Here is a 16,910-nt window from a genome sequence, read left to right as displayed (position 1 = left end):
AACATATGTCAGTGAGAGTGGTAACAAAGTTCTCTTTAATTCTACTAATGTGCATTTGGAGGAGGGGCATTCACCTGTAACTCTTATGAAAGCTGAACAGTATGCTTCCCCAACTTCATTGCTTGCAACACAAATATATTTCCCAGTATCAGCAAGGACTACATTTCTTTTTAAAAGGTAATAGGAGTCACCTAATTTCTCAATCTGTAAAACAATAAGATATGTGCAGACAACAATTAGTAGCACACAGCAAGATATACTATGTCCCTCCCCAAGGAACACTTTAAAAAAATTAAGACATACACTGATGTTTCCAGCTACCAGTCTGATATCATCTTTAGTCCAAACAACATTTGGTCTGGGTATTCCATGTATAGTGCAATGCAGGATTAAATCTTCTCCTTCTTGTAGAGTTGTGTGTCCAAATTTCTGTATGAAGTTTGGTTGTTTTCCTTGTACTGAAAAAAAGCGTATACCGTACTTGAAATGGCACAACTAAAGCAAAAAAAAAACCCTTCTGCTTTCATAATTTTTTTATTATTGCTCGGAGAAAAGAATCCATGATTATGGTTGAATCTCAAGAGTACTAGTTTACACAGCAGTAAAGGACATACATCTTTGAAATTATATTCCTTTTATTTAGCTTTTTGCCTGTGTGATATGGAGTGGGAATAGTGAAACTCTCCTTGGCACGTAGGGTGGTGAGCATCAAGACCTCCATGCCTCAGGAGAGTGATATTAATTTCAAGGTAGCATTAGATAATCAAATTCTTTTTATGAGTAATAGATAAATATATGGTGGATTACCTTATTGCAGTGAATAGTAAAACACATTTCCTACAGAAGTTTAAGGAACAATGTCAAGACTGGCAAACTTTTGGGCTAGGCTTACTGTTGCACATCATGCTTTTCTTGGCTTTGCTAGTCTGTGCCATCCTTCCAGGTTAGCAGCTTAGTAAAGCACACAAGAATCCTATTCTACAAAAGGGTCAAATTCACACTAATACTGAAGGACAGAACAGGATTTATGCACTCTTAAATTACCACTTAAGCCCGACATGAAAAACTAAGATAGATTGCTACAAAGTAAAGGATTTTTAGAGCAGTCCAGACACTTAAATCACATCTTTCTTCCCCTCCACATCAGAAATATATACTCTCTTTTTCTCCTCCATTATTTCATAATATACCATAGCATACAGATTTATTAAGAACAATACAAGGCAAACCCCACTGTATGCATGCTAGCTACCTTATTGTGAGGGTAAATCCTTTAGGCACAGACAAGACTCTCATAAATTTGAATCAATGAAATATTTTGGATAAGGTCACTAAACACTAACAGTTCTATTATAACGAACTCTAGGGCGTGATTCTGCTGTCACTTATACTGGGGTAATTCTGTTCAGCAGAATCATTCCTGCAATACACAAAAGTGAGAGCAAAATCAGTATATCCCACAAGAGTGTGCAACACCACTAACAGCAAATTACCATTAGTCCCCCATACAAAAGTCTCTGGCATAGGGGCGTGTCAGGGGCCAGCAGGGAGTGAGAGCAAGTGTGACTCAGGACTATCCTAAGTCCTTGCTATCTCCCGGCTACCACAAAGTCTATAATTAAACAGTGCAAGAGGCCAAAACTATGTTAACAACTCAGACCACCCCCCGCCCCCATCACAAACCGTGGGCCTGTAAGAGGCATATCTTTAGGTGCTCCCTTTGAAGTGAAGCAACTCCACACATCCACCCACCCCCTCCCTTATTGCAGGCCATGGCTTTAAGCTACAAATAAGAGGTATTTGATGTGGCTTGTATAGAAGCAGCAGCAGATCTGGGGAGAGGGAGTTTATAGCCTCAGACAGGGCTCTTATGTTAATGACTGCGAAGTTAGATCCTATCCAATGTTGCTGTGTAGCTGGAAGCAGAGGTAGTTTTGGAATGAAAAGCTCTTTACAGTCATCTACTGTTATTGGAAACTATTTAGACCCCCAAACTGCCATCCACCAGCAAAGGGCTAGTTAAACTATAGGCCAACACAGGCAACACAATTTATCAGGGATTAAACAAGCACTGGGGAAAAAGTAGGATTGGTCTAGGGAAAAAGTTAAATATACTGAAGGTTTTGATTTCCAAATCAGGTCAGAGGCAATCTCCCTGGAAATGTAAAGAAAAGTTATGCAAACTGGAAATATTTTAACTGAGAAAAAGACATTTTAAGTTTCAAAATGTTCTATGTGGGCAAAACCCCCAGATTTTTTATTTTTTTTTAAAACAGAAACTTTTTGCTAATGTTTTTAGTTTCAATAAGAACGTTTTGAATGAAAAATTTCAACCTGCTCCAGTACCAAATAAATTTAACTTTCCTCATTTATTCTCCATTTGTCTTTTAGTTTCATATTTCCTACTTTGCAGCAATCAACCCTGTGGCAGCAGCTTCTCTCCATGAAGCACAAGCAAGGTTTTTGGCAGCATAGATGAGCCACTCCTCCCCTGCTCCCCATTTTCTTCGGTCTCTAAAATTTCTCTTTTTTGCCTATTGTGTCTCCCCTGTATCCTCCCCAACTCCTATTTCCTCCCCTTTTGTTTCCCTTTTGCATTTACCTATTTGTTCTACATCCCCTCCCCTCTTGGAGCATCCATATTTACTTTTTTGTGACCAGTAGGTGATCCTGCAAGGCACCAAGCCCCACAGGGGAAAAAAAAAAAAAAAAAAAAAAAAGGATTAATGGGTGTTCAGATTGGGCCATTAGTCCTTGAAGCTATGCTATTTCCTGATACTAATACGTGGGGAAACTGCTCCTGTTGCAAATAAGCTGATACACCAAAATGTCAGAATGAATTTCTGATGCACCCATTGCAATACAGTTTCACGCACCCCCACAAATGCCTGTGAATTCCTAAGGAGCTGTTCATTTTCTCCATTTTTTCAGTGCTATTGTTTTTTCAGTAAGGCAGAGCCAATGGCTGTGTTGAGGTGGAATGACTTATGTGGTACCAGCGTTGGCACAAAAAGGTTCTGATGAAAACCTAGCATTCAAAGAAGGTGCTCATCTTTGCCACCATTGTATATCTAAGTAATAGGAAGGGCCCACACCTTGTAGATGGGCACCTTTAAACATAAAATTCAAAATGTGATTTAGGGCAAATTTCCAGTGAACATACTGTTAGCAGACATTGTGCCATCCTACAGACTGACATGACTGTGAGCAGCCAAGAGACCATATACCATACATGATTCAAGTGTATGAGTCAAAGGCTTGCATCCCAGCTGAGAATATTAAAATGGGTGTCTGCCTCTGGTTTCTGTGACTGTCACTAAAAAGATTAATTTGCACCATTAAGAACAAACCCCAGTTTCTTTCCTAGCTGTAGTAGAAGTGTTGTGTAGCACTGTGGAATTATGTTGGACAAAGGTGGTGTGTCACATGAAATTTCCTACATCTTTTTGACTCAACCAGATACTATGATGCAGAGTCAATCTTTTGCCACCATAGAGATTTCTGTTCCGTACATCAGGGGAGCGTAGAACCAAATGCTACTTATTTTGGACAGAAAAGGTTCAAACATCTGTTCAAATACAGCCATAAGGTGACAAGGAATCCAGCTTTGATCTGGCTTTCTGTTGAATGTTAGTATATACTACAAAATTTGTAGTGAAAACGGAGTTCATCTTCTAACGACAACAATAATTTTAATGGACATAAACAGACTACTATAGGCAATCAAGGTTTTCCGCCCCTCCTCCTCATCTTGAAACTGCAAATGGATCTAAGATGGTTTTCTAATTTTATATTAATATTTCATCCCATGAGCCACCAAGGCTAGAAGTAAGTTTAGAGCCCCTTTGGAAAGTGCTCCCCACTCCCACTGCTCCCAGGTCTTCAGTCGTATAACACTCCCATTTCTATCTCTAAAGGTCTAGAGGATAGTGGACCTGAAATCTGTCTCTGGTTCCAGGTTGTCTTTTGCCCATCTATCACCCCAGGTTAATGTAATTCTTGGATTTGAAAGGGATTTCACATCTGGAGAAACAAAGTAATTATTTCTGCACAAGGTTGCTTAAAGAAAAAAAACAAAAAGAGCACAGCAGCTCTTTTGGGGGGAAAAAGCATCAAGGTTTAGAATGTTTAGATATAGGCTCAATAGAGAGGATTCATCACATGGCTCACCAGGTACCCGGCTTTCCCCACCACACGTATAGTGTCGAAAAAGTATATGAAATTGCATTTCACATTCCCTTTTGTCCATCCCACCTGGTACATCACTAATCTCTCCTGCATGGGACTAACATTTCAGACCTGTGAACAGCAGCTCCAACTGCTAGTTAAGAAATAAAAAGTTTCCTCAGCGCCCCACCACATGGAAATTCCCTAAGAAATTATGTTGGGCTCAGATGCTGCTCAGCCAATAGTCAGTCATGGGGGAGATCCCAACTCAGGCTGCCTTTTTGGCTAGTAACAGAAGCTTTATTCCAGGACCTATACAAGGGACCGCTAAAGCTGCTATGGCCACCTGTTCTGGGGCACTCTGAAAACTCAGACAGGGCTCTGGCACTCAGGATAACAAGGGACAGCCCTGCAGGGTGGAACTTTTTACTGCTAAACCACACATGACTAGACCTCCAGCAACCCGCCTTTCTTCAGCTAAACGCCAGTTTACAAGTAGGAGCTGGTCTAGCGGGCAATGAATGGAGGTCGGGTTTCAAACGGTCACTCCCACCGTGTCTGACCGCTCTGCGGGCTTGTCCATGGTCCCGGGGGCAGGGGTGTAACGACGCAAACAGCTTTCGCTCCCCCTGCAGCCTGCACAAAAGTTCTCCAGGGAAAGGGCTGAAAGCAAAATGGTGGGTGTAAAATGGTGACTGGCATGTCTGAAGCGGAAAGAGTAAATCCTTCTGCGGCTAGAGAGGTAACACGCAATCAGAGCATGGAGCCTCACGCTGGTTGTCCTGAACAGACGCCAGCTGCAGTTTCGAGCCGAGAGTTTTGAGAGCTCATTAGGCTCAGTGAACACAGAGCTTCCACCTGGTCTGTTTGGCATCAGGACATCTGGCAACAATCAGGACGTATTATACCTTTGCTTGTGAATCCCAGTATTGACAGTGGAAAAAGGCCCTTCAGTGTCCCGCAGTTTGGCAAAATAGCTCTCTGCTGCCTCTTTGTTTATTGCAAACAGCCACAGAGTGCCTGAGTACCAGGCAGCGATTAAAAGAACCCTATCTGTAAAATTAATTGTGCTTTAAATATTAGACTAACTACAATATTTGATTAAGGCAAGTGAAAAGCAAGTGCATGCTAACCTAACAACACTCTCTGAAGTGTAGTACTCAGCTGAACAATGGAACTGTATGCTTCTGCATTTGATTTATTAACATCTCCAAAAGGGACAAGACAGTCCCTAGCCCTACCCTCCTGTTTTATCTTTTATTTAATAGCTCTGTCCTCTCCTCTCACTTTGCTAAAATAAAAGTATTTTCAAAATATTTCTTCATCTAAGTTGCACTTCAGTCTGCCCCTCATGCAGCAATACTGTAAATACCATACTTTCCAACCCATCCATTGTGTGCTCCTAAAAATAATCATATATTTCAGTTAGGAAAGCTGGCTTATTTTCTCTCTGACTTTTTTCTGGGCCAAAGTTTGAAGTATTTCTTTAGGCAAAAATCCCATGAAAGCAGTGTGAATTTTGGGTGAGAGATGACCAAATAAGGACAGCAAGATTTAGTTCCATATCTAGAATTATTTTTATTAAGGCTGTCAAGCTATTAAAAAATGAATTGCAATTGATCACATGCTTAATCACTTTTTTAATTGCGCTGTTAAACAATAATAAAATACTTAAATATTTTTGGATGTTTTCTACATTTTCAAATATATTGATTTCAATTACAACATAGAATACAAAGTGTACAGTGCTCACTATATTTTTGATTACAAATATTTGCACTCTAAAAAACAAAAATATTTTTCAATTCACCTAATACAAGTACGGTAGTGCAATCTTTTTATCATTAAAGTGAACTTGCAAATGTAGAATTATGTACAAAAAATAACTGCATTCAAAAATAAAACAATGTAAAACTTTAGAGCCTACAAGTCCACTCAGTCCTACTTCAGCCAATCGCTCAGATAAGCAAGTTTGGTTACAATTTGCAGCAGATAATGCTGCCCACTTCTTGTTTATAATGTCACCTGAAAGTGAGAACAAGTGTTTGCATGGCACTGTTTTAGCTGGCGTTGCAAGATATTTATGTGCCAGATGTGCTAAATATTCATATGTACCTTCATGCTTCAACCACCATTCCAGAGGACATGCATCCATGCTGATGGGTTCTGCTCGATAACCAGCCAAAGCAGAGTGGACCGATGCATATTCATTTCCATTATCTGAGTCAGATGCCACCAGCAGAAGATTGATTTTCTTTTTCGGTGGTTTGGGTTCTGTAGTTTCCGCATTGGCAGAGCCGGCTCTAGGATTTTTGCCGCCCCAAGCGAAAACAATTTTGGCCGCCCCCCCCGTTTTTTTCTTACCCCACCCCCGGCCCCACCTCAACTCTGCCCCTTTCCCAAATCCCCAGCCCTGCCTCCTCCCCACAGGCTCTCAAGCCTAGGAGGGAGGGAGGGAGGAAGAGGGAGAAATAGCGCGTGCGCCACGGCCACTCAGGGTCTCCCCCTCCCTCCCAGGCTCTCAAACCCGGGAGGGAGGGGGAGATCCCGAGCGGCCACGGCATGCGAAACAGCTGATTCGCGTGCTGCGGCTGCTCTGGATCTCCCCCTCCCTCCTGGGTTTGAGAGCCTGGGAGGGAGGGCAAGCAGCGGTGTGCGAGCGGCAGCAGCGGAGGTGAGTTAGGGCGGCTGGGGCACATTTTTAGGGGCGGCATGGCCCGCACCAGAATACCGCCCCTAAAAATGTGCCGCCCCAAGCACCAGCTTGTTTTACTGGTGCCTAGAGCCGGCCCTGCGCATTGGGGTGTTGCTCTTTTAAGACTTCTGAAAGCATGCTCCACACCTCATCCCTCTCAGATTTTGGATGGCACTTCAGATTCTTGAACCTTGGGTCCAGTGCTGCAGCTATTTTTAGAAATCTCACATTGGTACCTTCTTTGCCTTTTGTCAAATCTGCTTTAAAAGTGTTCTTAAAATGAACATGTGCTGAACACATCATCCGAGACTGCTATAACATGAAATATATGGCAGCATGCGGGTAAAACAAAACAGGAGACATAGAATTCTCCCCCATGGAGTTCAGTCACGAATTTCATTAACACATTTTTTTTTAACAAGCATCATCAGCATGGAACCATGTCCTCGGGAATGGTGGCCGAAGCATGAAGGGGCATATGAATGTTTAGCATATCTGGCATGTAAATACCTTGCAATGCCTGCTACAAAAGTGCCATGCGAATGCCAGTTCTGACTTTCAGGTGACATTGTAAATAAGAAGCAGGGAGCAGTATCTCCCATAAATGTAAACAAACTTGTTTGTTTTAGTGATTGGCTGAACAAGAAGTTGTACTGAATGGACTTGTAGGCTCTAAAGTTTTACATTGTTTTGTTTTTGAGTGTAGTTATGTAACAAAAAAAAAATCTACATTTGTAAGTTACATTTTCATGATAAAGAGATTGCACTACAGTACTTGTATGAGTTGAATTGAGAAATACTATTTCTTTTATAATTTTTACAGTGAAAATATTTGTAATAAAAATAATATAAAGTGAGCACTGTACACTTTGTATTCTGTGTTGTAAATGTAGAAACCCATCCAAAATATTTAATAAATTTCAGTTGGTATTCTATTGTTTAGCAGTGCAATTAATCACAATTATTTTTTTTAATTGTGATTAATTTTTTGAGTAAATCACATGAGTTAACTGTGATTAATCAACAGCCCTAATTTTTGCTTTATTTTTTGGTAGAAAGAAACATAAGAAGGGTCATATTAGGTCAGACCAATGGTCCATCTAGCTCAGTATCCTGTTTTCCGACAGTGGCCAATGCCAGGTGCTTTAGAGGGAATGAACAGAACAGGGCAATTATAGAGTGATCCATCCCCTGTCATCGAGTCAGAGTTTCCAGCAGGCGGATGTTCAGGGACACCCAGAGCATGGTGTTGCATCCCTGACCGATTTGCATGTGCTTGATTAAAAAGGAAAGTTGATCTTTTGACAAGGAAAGCAAGCATCCTGGGCCCAATCTTGCTGCCTTTAAAGCCAACGGCAAGACTTCTGCTGGCTTTAATTGGAACAGAGTTGGCTTCTCGGACTGCAATTTTACTTCCTTTGTATGCTCATTTTAATTCATTTTGCTTTGGCACAGCACTTGATCAGCTCTTAATCCTTCTCCAGTAAGGATCTGATAAGACATGAGCTATTTTATCATTTACAAGACAGCATTTATGAAGGGGAAACTACTCAGGGCTCCATTCAACCTGGTTGGTGAACAGGCATTAACCCATGGAATGCAGCTTTCCTGGTACAAGCAGCATGGGGGCTGCCCCTTCTCCAGCCAGCAATACCCGGTTTTGTAATTGCATTGGCTGGGTGAATAGCTCAGCACAGCAGCACTTATGGGAGAGCTTTGTGCCACTGCAACCTCCCCATCTGGAATGATTTCTCACAACCCATCACCTTGTACACCAGTCTTCAAAGCGCACACTCAGATAAACCATGTTCACAGGCTGTTCAGTTCAATAGCACACTTATATGATGAGCAGAAAAATGAACGTGCAATGTTTAGCCACAATATGCATTTCAGTTTAACCATTTAAGTTACAATTTAGCAAAGAAAAAAGTGCACTATTGATTTAAAACAGGTTTATCCAGGAAATGGTGGAAAATATGATCAGAGTGAGTAAATGCAGGTGGCTTGGGAGCTTGATGAGAGATTAAACATGAGGGCCATGAGATGCCTATTCTGCTGTTTGTTTTATGAAATATTTTCATAGTTTTGGACACTATAGGGTTTGCAAGTCAGTTCTTGCTATTTCTGAGTAAAAGTATCCCCACACAAAGGATCTCTTTGACCCCTCCCCTCTGAAAGGAAAGATGATAGTCTTTCTTACTATGCTAGGAACTGAGAGTAGAAGCCAGAATCTAATGTAGGCTACATAGCCTACAAGAGTATGAACAACATTAGTAAAAGGATGGAAGTGATATTTCTCTGAGATAGACCTGAGTGTCACACACTTGGAGAGACTTGCAATCAATTTTCCCAACTGGCCCCCGATTGTGGTGCTGAGCCTTGGTACACAAAGCATTTGAACCCTTCCTCACCCACATTGAGACCCGTTAAGGAAAAATCTGGAGATTTTATTAAAAAATAGTTAATTTGCATAGTTGACAAATATGTATCACTTTATTTACATAAATGAGAGCAAGCGTCTAGTTCCAAGTGTCTAAACATAAATCTACCTCCAATTCCTTTTCTATCCCATAGTAGTGACAGAAGAACTTAACTGCAAGCCCAGGTCTCCCATCTGCCTGCACCTTCCTTTCCCCAAGGGCCTTGCACTTTGGCTGGGATCCCATACCATCCAGGGCTGGTCTCCTAAAGCAGTGTTTCTCAACCTTTTTAATACCAGGGACCAGCTTGCTGCCTTCCTAAACTGTGTCAGGGAGATCTCAAGGGCTGGTGCCGTACATACTTGGGCAGTTAGCCTGCCTCCCTCTGCAGCTATGCTTCTATTTTTAGCATGCTAGCTAGATCAAAACTAGCATGGGTACATCCACCCGAGGTGGACATTACAGTTCCAGCTGCAGTGTAGACATGCTGTAGGAGACTCAGCAATGTGCCCATATCTGCACAGAAAACGGGGTGGTACAAAAATAAACCCATGGGTTTCAGTCTGTGGGGAAAAGTCATGGTGAAAATCAAATTTACCCTCTTGGTGGGGATTTTGACTTTGAATTCTCGCATTGCTGAGTGGATTCTAATCTAATCCAGTATGACGAAAAGTGCTAAAAGAACTGGCACTGAATTAGACACAGCACCTTTTCATGCAGTGATTGCAAATCTGCTGGCTTTCTGCTGACCTCCATCATTCTGTTTATTGTAAATGGAGATCAGGCAGTCAGGCACTGACATTTCAACAACAGGCAAAATACGAAACACATTACATCGCGTTGGAGGGATACTTTGGTTTTATCTCAGTGCTTATTATAATGCATATGCAAGTCAGATTCTCAACATAGTTGTTTTGTTGGTTGTTTTGTAGCAATGAACATGGATATAATCACCCGGAACAAATACAAAACTGATTTTTTTTTCTGTAAAAATTAAAACATTCAAGATGTTAGTAATTATTAAATTAGTTTATTGTAAGATGAAAACTACATTTCCTGAAAAGTACTAAAGGGTATGGCTTACTTACTTAGAAGAATCCTTATGAAACAACATTTACATGAGATGGCTGGACTTAGGGGTAATATAAATTCTATTAATAGTATGTTGTCTTCCCCCTCCTGCCAGCTCCCCCTTTCCCTGATGCTAGGCTATGTTGCCTTGAGGATGTCTCCTGTTTCAAAGTTACAAGATTTTCATAGAATTGCAGCCACTGGGCCAAAAATCCAAATGTTTGCCTCCAGCCTCATTGGCCTCCTGGTATTTGAAATATAGATTCTGTTCAGATCATGTTGTGCAGCCAAGAATTCATTTTCTTGTTGTAAATTTTACAAGAGTTTGTAAGTCTCTCCCTGCCCCTTATAAATTTCCCACACAAGCAAATTCATTATGTGAAAGCAGTAAATTGAGAATAAAAGAAAAAACATTATACAAATGTTCACCAACTGCTTTTAGTGTATGGATAGATGTGCCTAATTTTCATAAGAAATAGTAGGAATTAATAAATTGAATATCTCACCCATTAAGTAGGCTGATAATTTATGGGCAAAGTCTTCCAGTGGCATAATTATTTTTCTTGCCTTTGTCAAAAACCTTAAATAAATTATTCTTTGAATCAAAGATATTACACTGACACAACTATGTTTATAATAAAACAATATTTTGCTTGTCCTTATCAGAAGTGAAACGTAACTAACATGCAAGCAAATTCCTCTTTTGAATGTTACAGCTTTAAAGTTGCAGCTCATTTCTCATTGCAGTAGTTTAGGTGAAAACTCACAGAAAAATCCTTCCTTTTCATTTGATCATTTATCCTACTGCATACACTAGCCAACCCTTTGAGTATGTCCCTTGATCTCTTTGAAAACAATTTATTAAAAAGGAATTAAAAATGGGCTCAAGGTCCAACGCATAGAAGATTATCTGTCCCTTTTCATGTTAACAGCTGGGAGTATAACACATCTATATCTTTCATTTACGATTTTATAAGAAGAGAAAAAAGGATCATAAGAATTATGGCATGTATAGAGGCAGTGGGTATATAGGGAAACTAAGTATATTGAAAAAGTCTTACTTTGAAAAGATCTGGTTGTCATGGGAATATTGTAAAACAGGGGCTACTTCTCTTACTTAACCATCACTGACAACAAGGGGGCAGAGCCTCAGCTGGGGAACGTTAGCAAAGCTTCACTGACTTCAGTGGAACTATGAGAATTTAAAGTAGCTGAGGCTCCATCCCCTTGCTTTAAAGTCACTCAAACAAGACACGTTTTATTAAGCAGAGCCCTAGTATTTAAAACAGAAGGTAGCGATCTGGTATATGCCAGTGCACTATGAATATTACTATAATGTACTGTATGGGTTTGAGTAGCTACACCATACCAAGAGACATTTAAAGCATACATGAGAAAAATCTCACCAGAAACAACACATTTGATGTAATAAGCATCATGCTATATACATTGATTTGAGCACCATGTTCCCGGATGCATTTTGACATATTATGATCTCTACAAACAACACAATTTGTAAGATTTTTTATTAAGTCTAAGACATCTTGTTTTAGAGTTCAAAACTGTGTCCATCATCCCAACTAAAATTTAAACTAAACATTAATATGCTAAAGGAAGATGAACATCTGATGTAGCAGTGGCATTAACAAAACATCCAGTGTGACACATAAGCAGATTGGTACACAATTTGTGAAAGGTGCAGTAGAAGATAACTGATTTATTGTTGCATCAGTCTGTGAGAATTAAGTCCCGGTGCTGTCAGTATCACACTTACTACGTGAATAGCGAGTACATTAGTGATACGCTAATATAGATAACACACAGCATTATCCAGTCTATTCTTGTGATAGGTGGCCTGTTACCTTTCACATGGAGAATGGCACTTGATGAGATAGTGCCACTAGAATTTTTAGCCCGAACAACATAGAGGCCAGCATCTGCATCACACACCTTCTGAATGAACAAAGCATGCTTTGTCTCCTTTTGTAAAAGCTTTAAGTGCTCATCTGCGGTCAATTTCTGGCCCTTCTTGTACCTGAAGCAGAGAGTCAGTTTTCAAGTCAGGTTTACATCAGTGTTTGCTGAAGCAGAATTTGCTGATTTCAGACAACCTCTACAATAATGTTAGCAGTAACAGTAATTGCCAGCAGCCACTCCCCAATTCCCTCCATTTAGACCCGTTATATTTAAACAAGATATACAAAATAGCTACCATGTTGTGTAATGTTAGAAAAGATACAAATGGGAGCCCTGATCCTGTGACCTACGCTTTACAGGCTGACACTACTGTGCCACCTCATTGGCAACAATGGGGTTCTGTTGATACCAGCTTGCAAGATTGGGTGCTAAGTTTCTGCTTTGAGAATTTGTGGTTTTATTTTTAAATAAAATCTTGCTAACAAAGGGTTAAATTCACCTATGTCTAAAGGGCCTGCAGAAGACCTGATGCATCATGTAAGCCCTGTAGTAAAGGCTTAAGTAAGTCTTAAATGGTGCACAAAGCATCATGCAAGACAAGTCCTTTGAGGAAGGATGGTTTGGTGGCTAAGGCACAGGCCAAGGACTTGGGAAACCCACGTTCAATTCCCTGCTCAGATTCCTGCATGAACTTGGGCAAGTCACTTAGGCCCACATCCTCAGAAGTATTTAAGTACCTAGTCCAAAGAAATCAATGGAAGTCAGGCACCTTTGAGGATCTAGGGCAGCTCTCTGTGTGTCAGTTCCCCTCCTGTAAAATGGGGATAAAGAACATTAAAGACTGGGAGATACCCAGATACCTATGGTGAGGATGTGGCCATGTAAGTACCTTAGATAGATTAGACAGAGACACATACATAGGAATTTCAGAAAGAGAGCATATGAGCCTGGTGCTCCCCTCACTTATACCAGTGTAAAGCTGGTGTAATTCAACTGAGCCAGGTTCTGAGCTAATGAAAATTAATGTAGCTTCACTGACTTCACCAGAAGATCTGGCCCACTGATTTCAAAGGTGGTACTGATGATTTACTTTCTGTAAAGTAGGCCCTAATTTGTCTGATTCTGTAGTTTCTACATATACTATATTTAACATTGCTCACATGCAAAACTGCCATTCCTATTATATGTCTGTTAAAATATATAAATCTGTTCAATCAAAATTGGATACAATGAATCTGGACTGACTATTCATTGTAAAAAAAACCCCACTTTCACTATTTTCATAAAATTGTGGCCTGAGAAATGTTCAATTTAAAGTTTATTTTTAAAAAAAAGGAAAAATCCCAGCAACATATTCTTTTGTGCTGAATCAATGTTTAATAGCACTTAAAAACAGAATTGTAAAGACCTCTTAATTCATCAGCAATATCTTCTCGAAGTGTAGGAGACAGGGATTAAAAACTGATGACTGTATTACTGATATAGGCAGAATGTACTGAGTGTTTCAGTATTTGATGTGTTTTGCAATTCTTCAGGGAAAAATTCAGCTTATTAAAAGACTACCAAAAATAAATTGTACTCCGTATGTGATAGTTTATGGTATGTGGTAAACACTCTCTCTCTCTGCAAATGGAGAGATGTTTCTCTATCGGCCTCTGCTTTCCATTGTAGTACTAGGTATTGCAAAAACTTGGACTAAAATAGCTCCCAGTGCATGGACCCCTATTAGCAAATTAAAACAGAGGTTCTCTGTGGGAATTTGGAGAAAATAAGTGGATGATATGGCTATGGGAAATTAGAGTTGGGTTTTATTAAAATAAACCAGCACATAAAGTTCTAAAGATGACTTTATTGTGAAATCTTCTGGACCCTCCATCACTCTCTTACAATCATTAGTAAAGGATTTATTAAAAGATTTTTACTCTGAAGAGATATTTATATTTCTCACTGATAAAAGTTCCTACAAATGTAATAAAAACAACATACTTTTGATTGTTAAAACCTGTGAATGGGAAATGTGGAGCAGACAAAGTGAATATTCAGTGAAAAACTGGAGTTCCTCGTGTATAAACTTATTTTCTTTGCGTTCATTCTCTCCACTTCTTGGGAAGAGGGGATGCTTGCAAGTAGCAGGCACACTGATAAGGAATTAATCTACAGTAAGTTGGCTCTGAAGGGGGAATTTTCTTTCACAATCATTTTAAAAAGTGGAATGTTATACTGAAAAATAATGCAACAGAAAAAAGTGTTTGATGTGTTTGCATTTGAAAATAAATGTTTGCTGCTCTGATTATTCATAAAGTTGACAACAGTGATATTATTTCAAGTGGGTTAATTGAAAAAAAAAGGTTTTCTTTGCAAATGGAACCATGCAGAAGTGTGGAGTGATATAGATAACAAGCAATTCTCTCTAATTTTCAGATTAGTACACACAGTTATAAGTAGTGCAATGTGTATTTCTATAGGTATATTTAGGTTTTCTCATTATAAGCTACCCACCATGTCAGTGAAGGCTCTGGAAATCCTGCTACTTCTACTTCCAAAGTCACCGGAGAACCTTCCATGACGGTTACATTGGACAGCAGTTTGGAGAAGTTAGGCGCCTGTCCAGATAGGCTGGCCATGCTGTTCTTTTCTGATGCGCTTTTAATCTCTTGTTGGGTGACCATCTGCCTCTGACAGCTTCTGGTGGTGTCTGATTGAAACATGAGACCTGAGAATGCATCAGGCAAAGCATGCAGCCTATCCTGGGTTTTAGTAAAGTTATTAATGTCATGCAATTGTTCTTGTGTTTCTGTCATGCTTTGGTGAGCTTCATTGTGTTGTATATGTCTCTCACGCACTTCACTGATCATGCTACATGCAGGCTTTGCATGTATTGTGCAGGAAGCAGTGATGTTTTCAGGTACGGCTGGTGAACTACAAGTCAAAGGAGATTCCATTCCAAATTTTGGATAGTGATCTATGGTAGATGGGAACAATCTCTCTAACTCATCTGATGTGGTTTCCCTTCTATGATTTGAAGTGTCAGCATAAGCAACAGGTGTTAAGAGATCAGACTCATCAGTCATTCCTTTACTGCCAGAGTTTATCTGCGTTTGCAAACTACAGGAGCTGACATGCAGACTAGGAGAACTACAGCAGGGCTGCTCTCCCAGCTCAGCTTCAGAATGCAGGAGGTCGGATTCAGGCATCTCGGACAGCAAGGGCCAAGAGCTATCATCAGATGATCTACATTTATATTCCTCGCTGGAGGGCGTTTCTTCTGCCAGCAGCTCAGCCTGTAAACTATCCTCTTTGGCAGAAGGAGCCAGCGCCATATCCTGTGAAACGAAATCCTCACCAGCTGGGCAGACAACTGAAATATCAGCCAGTCTCGTCTCTTCCTTAAAAATAGAACAAAACGAGAGAACAAGTTACTGTAGCGCACATCCATATTTTCATGCACAAGTTAGAAATAATATTTGGAATATTACTTCTTATTTAAACTCAATCCACTCTGGGAAGCAGGAAGAAATTTGTGTGGCAGAGAATCACTAGCAGAAATTTTGCAGTTAGGTAACAGGAGCTCCAAACAGCTTGTATACAGTCTGAAAGGAAATACAATCTGAACACTTTATATTTTTATTGATATAACACCTAATATCAATGTACAGGTTTTCGTGTGAACAGGTGTCAGCCAGTAGATTCCCTGTGCCCTGTGTTTACATGGGTGTTTGTTAATCTGCTACTGCTTTGTGAATGGTCACCATAGTAACATGGTATAGTATCTATTTCCTGCATGAGTTTGACTATGCCATTCCTTCTTTATAATAATAAAGTTACTGTGGCCTTTAATTCTCTTGGGAAGAAAGTGGCTGGTTGCAGTTTGTGGGTTTAGGAGCTAGTCCAGCAGGTTTAAGGAATTTTTAGAACATTTTAAACCTTTTTGTTTTCTGGTCAGTTGACTCAGACCTTGCCTGAATCATTACTGGGAGCAAAAACATTACTATTATTTTAATATTATAAGATCAGGACCAAATACAGATTAATTTTCTCTAATCATATTCACATAAAGTAGTTGCACATGGCACATGATTGCACAGTTGCAGCTGCAAACCAGCATAGATGTAGGCCAGGTCTACACTAGAAAATTAGGTTGGATTAGAAAATCCACACCCTTGAGTGAAATAGTTAAGCTGACCTTAGTCCCTATGTAGACAGCACTAGGTTGACAGAAGAACTCTTCCGTTGACCTAGCTACTGCCTCTCGGGGAGGTGGATCACCTATGCCAATGGGAGAACAGCTCCTGTTGGTGTAGGTAGGTGTTTACAATGAAGCAGTACAGCACTGCAGCTGTGCCACTGTAGCATTTTAAGTGTAGGCAAGCCCCTAGTCTGGTTTATTTAATTGCTTCTGTGCCTGGACTTTGGCCAGGGTTTTGTACAATGGTAATTGTGAAAGGTGCAATCACATACCCTCCATCCCATTAAACTACATTTGAACCAAAGCTCCGGGAAGGTACTTTGAGAGCACAATCCCCTTTTTGTGGTCCAGTGCTCCTGTTAAGCTCTGTATAAATTATTTCATCAATCAGCCAAGTGCATTAATTGAATGTACAGGTCTCCAATTTTCTGTCACTATCTCCGTCCACCACACA

General features: G+C 40.1%; 1 protein-coding gene across 5 annotated transcripts in view; it reads right to left on the bottom strand.

Moving 5' to 3' along the window:
• CCDC141 (coiled-coil domain containing 141) overlaps nt 1-16,910 on the bottom strand; it is a 154,291-nt gene that overhangs the window by 5,321 nt on the left and 132,060 nt on the right. For 2 of the 5 annotated variants that reach the window (XM_054044489.1, XM_054044491.1), the window contains 5 exons: nt 14,770-15,656; nt 13,040-13,081; nt 12,216-12,388; nt 304-458; nt 75-204 (listed from right to left, as the gene is read on the bottom strand). In XM_054044489.1, coding sequence (XP_053900464.1) covers nt 75-204; nt 304-458; nt 12,216-12,388; nt 13,040-13,081; nt 14,770-15,656 — 1,387 coding nt within the window. Of the gene's footprint in view, nt 1-74; nt 205-303; nt 459-12,215; nt 12,389-13,039; nt 13,082-14,769; nt 15,657-16,910 lie in introns of those variants that run through there. The other 3 variants (XM_054044492.1, XM_054044490.1, XM_054044493.1) reach the window with 3 other exon arrangements.

Source organism: Malaclemys terrapin, chromosome 11, assembly GCF_027887155.1.
Source record: "Malaclemys terrapin pileata isolate rMalTer1 chromosome 11, rMalTer1.hap1, whole genome shotgun sequence".
In the NCBI taxonomy this organism is placed as follows: domain Eukaryota; kingdom Metazoa; phylum Chordata; order Testudines; family Emydidae; genus Malaclemys; species Malaclemys terrapin.
This window is presented reverse-complemented; position numbering and strand designations above follow the sequence as displayed.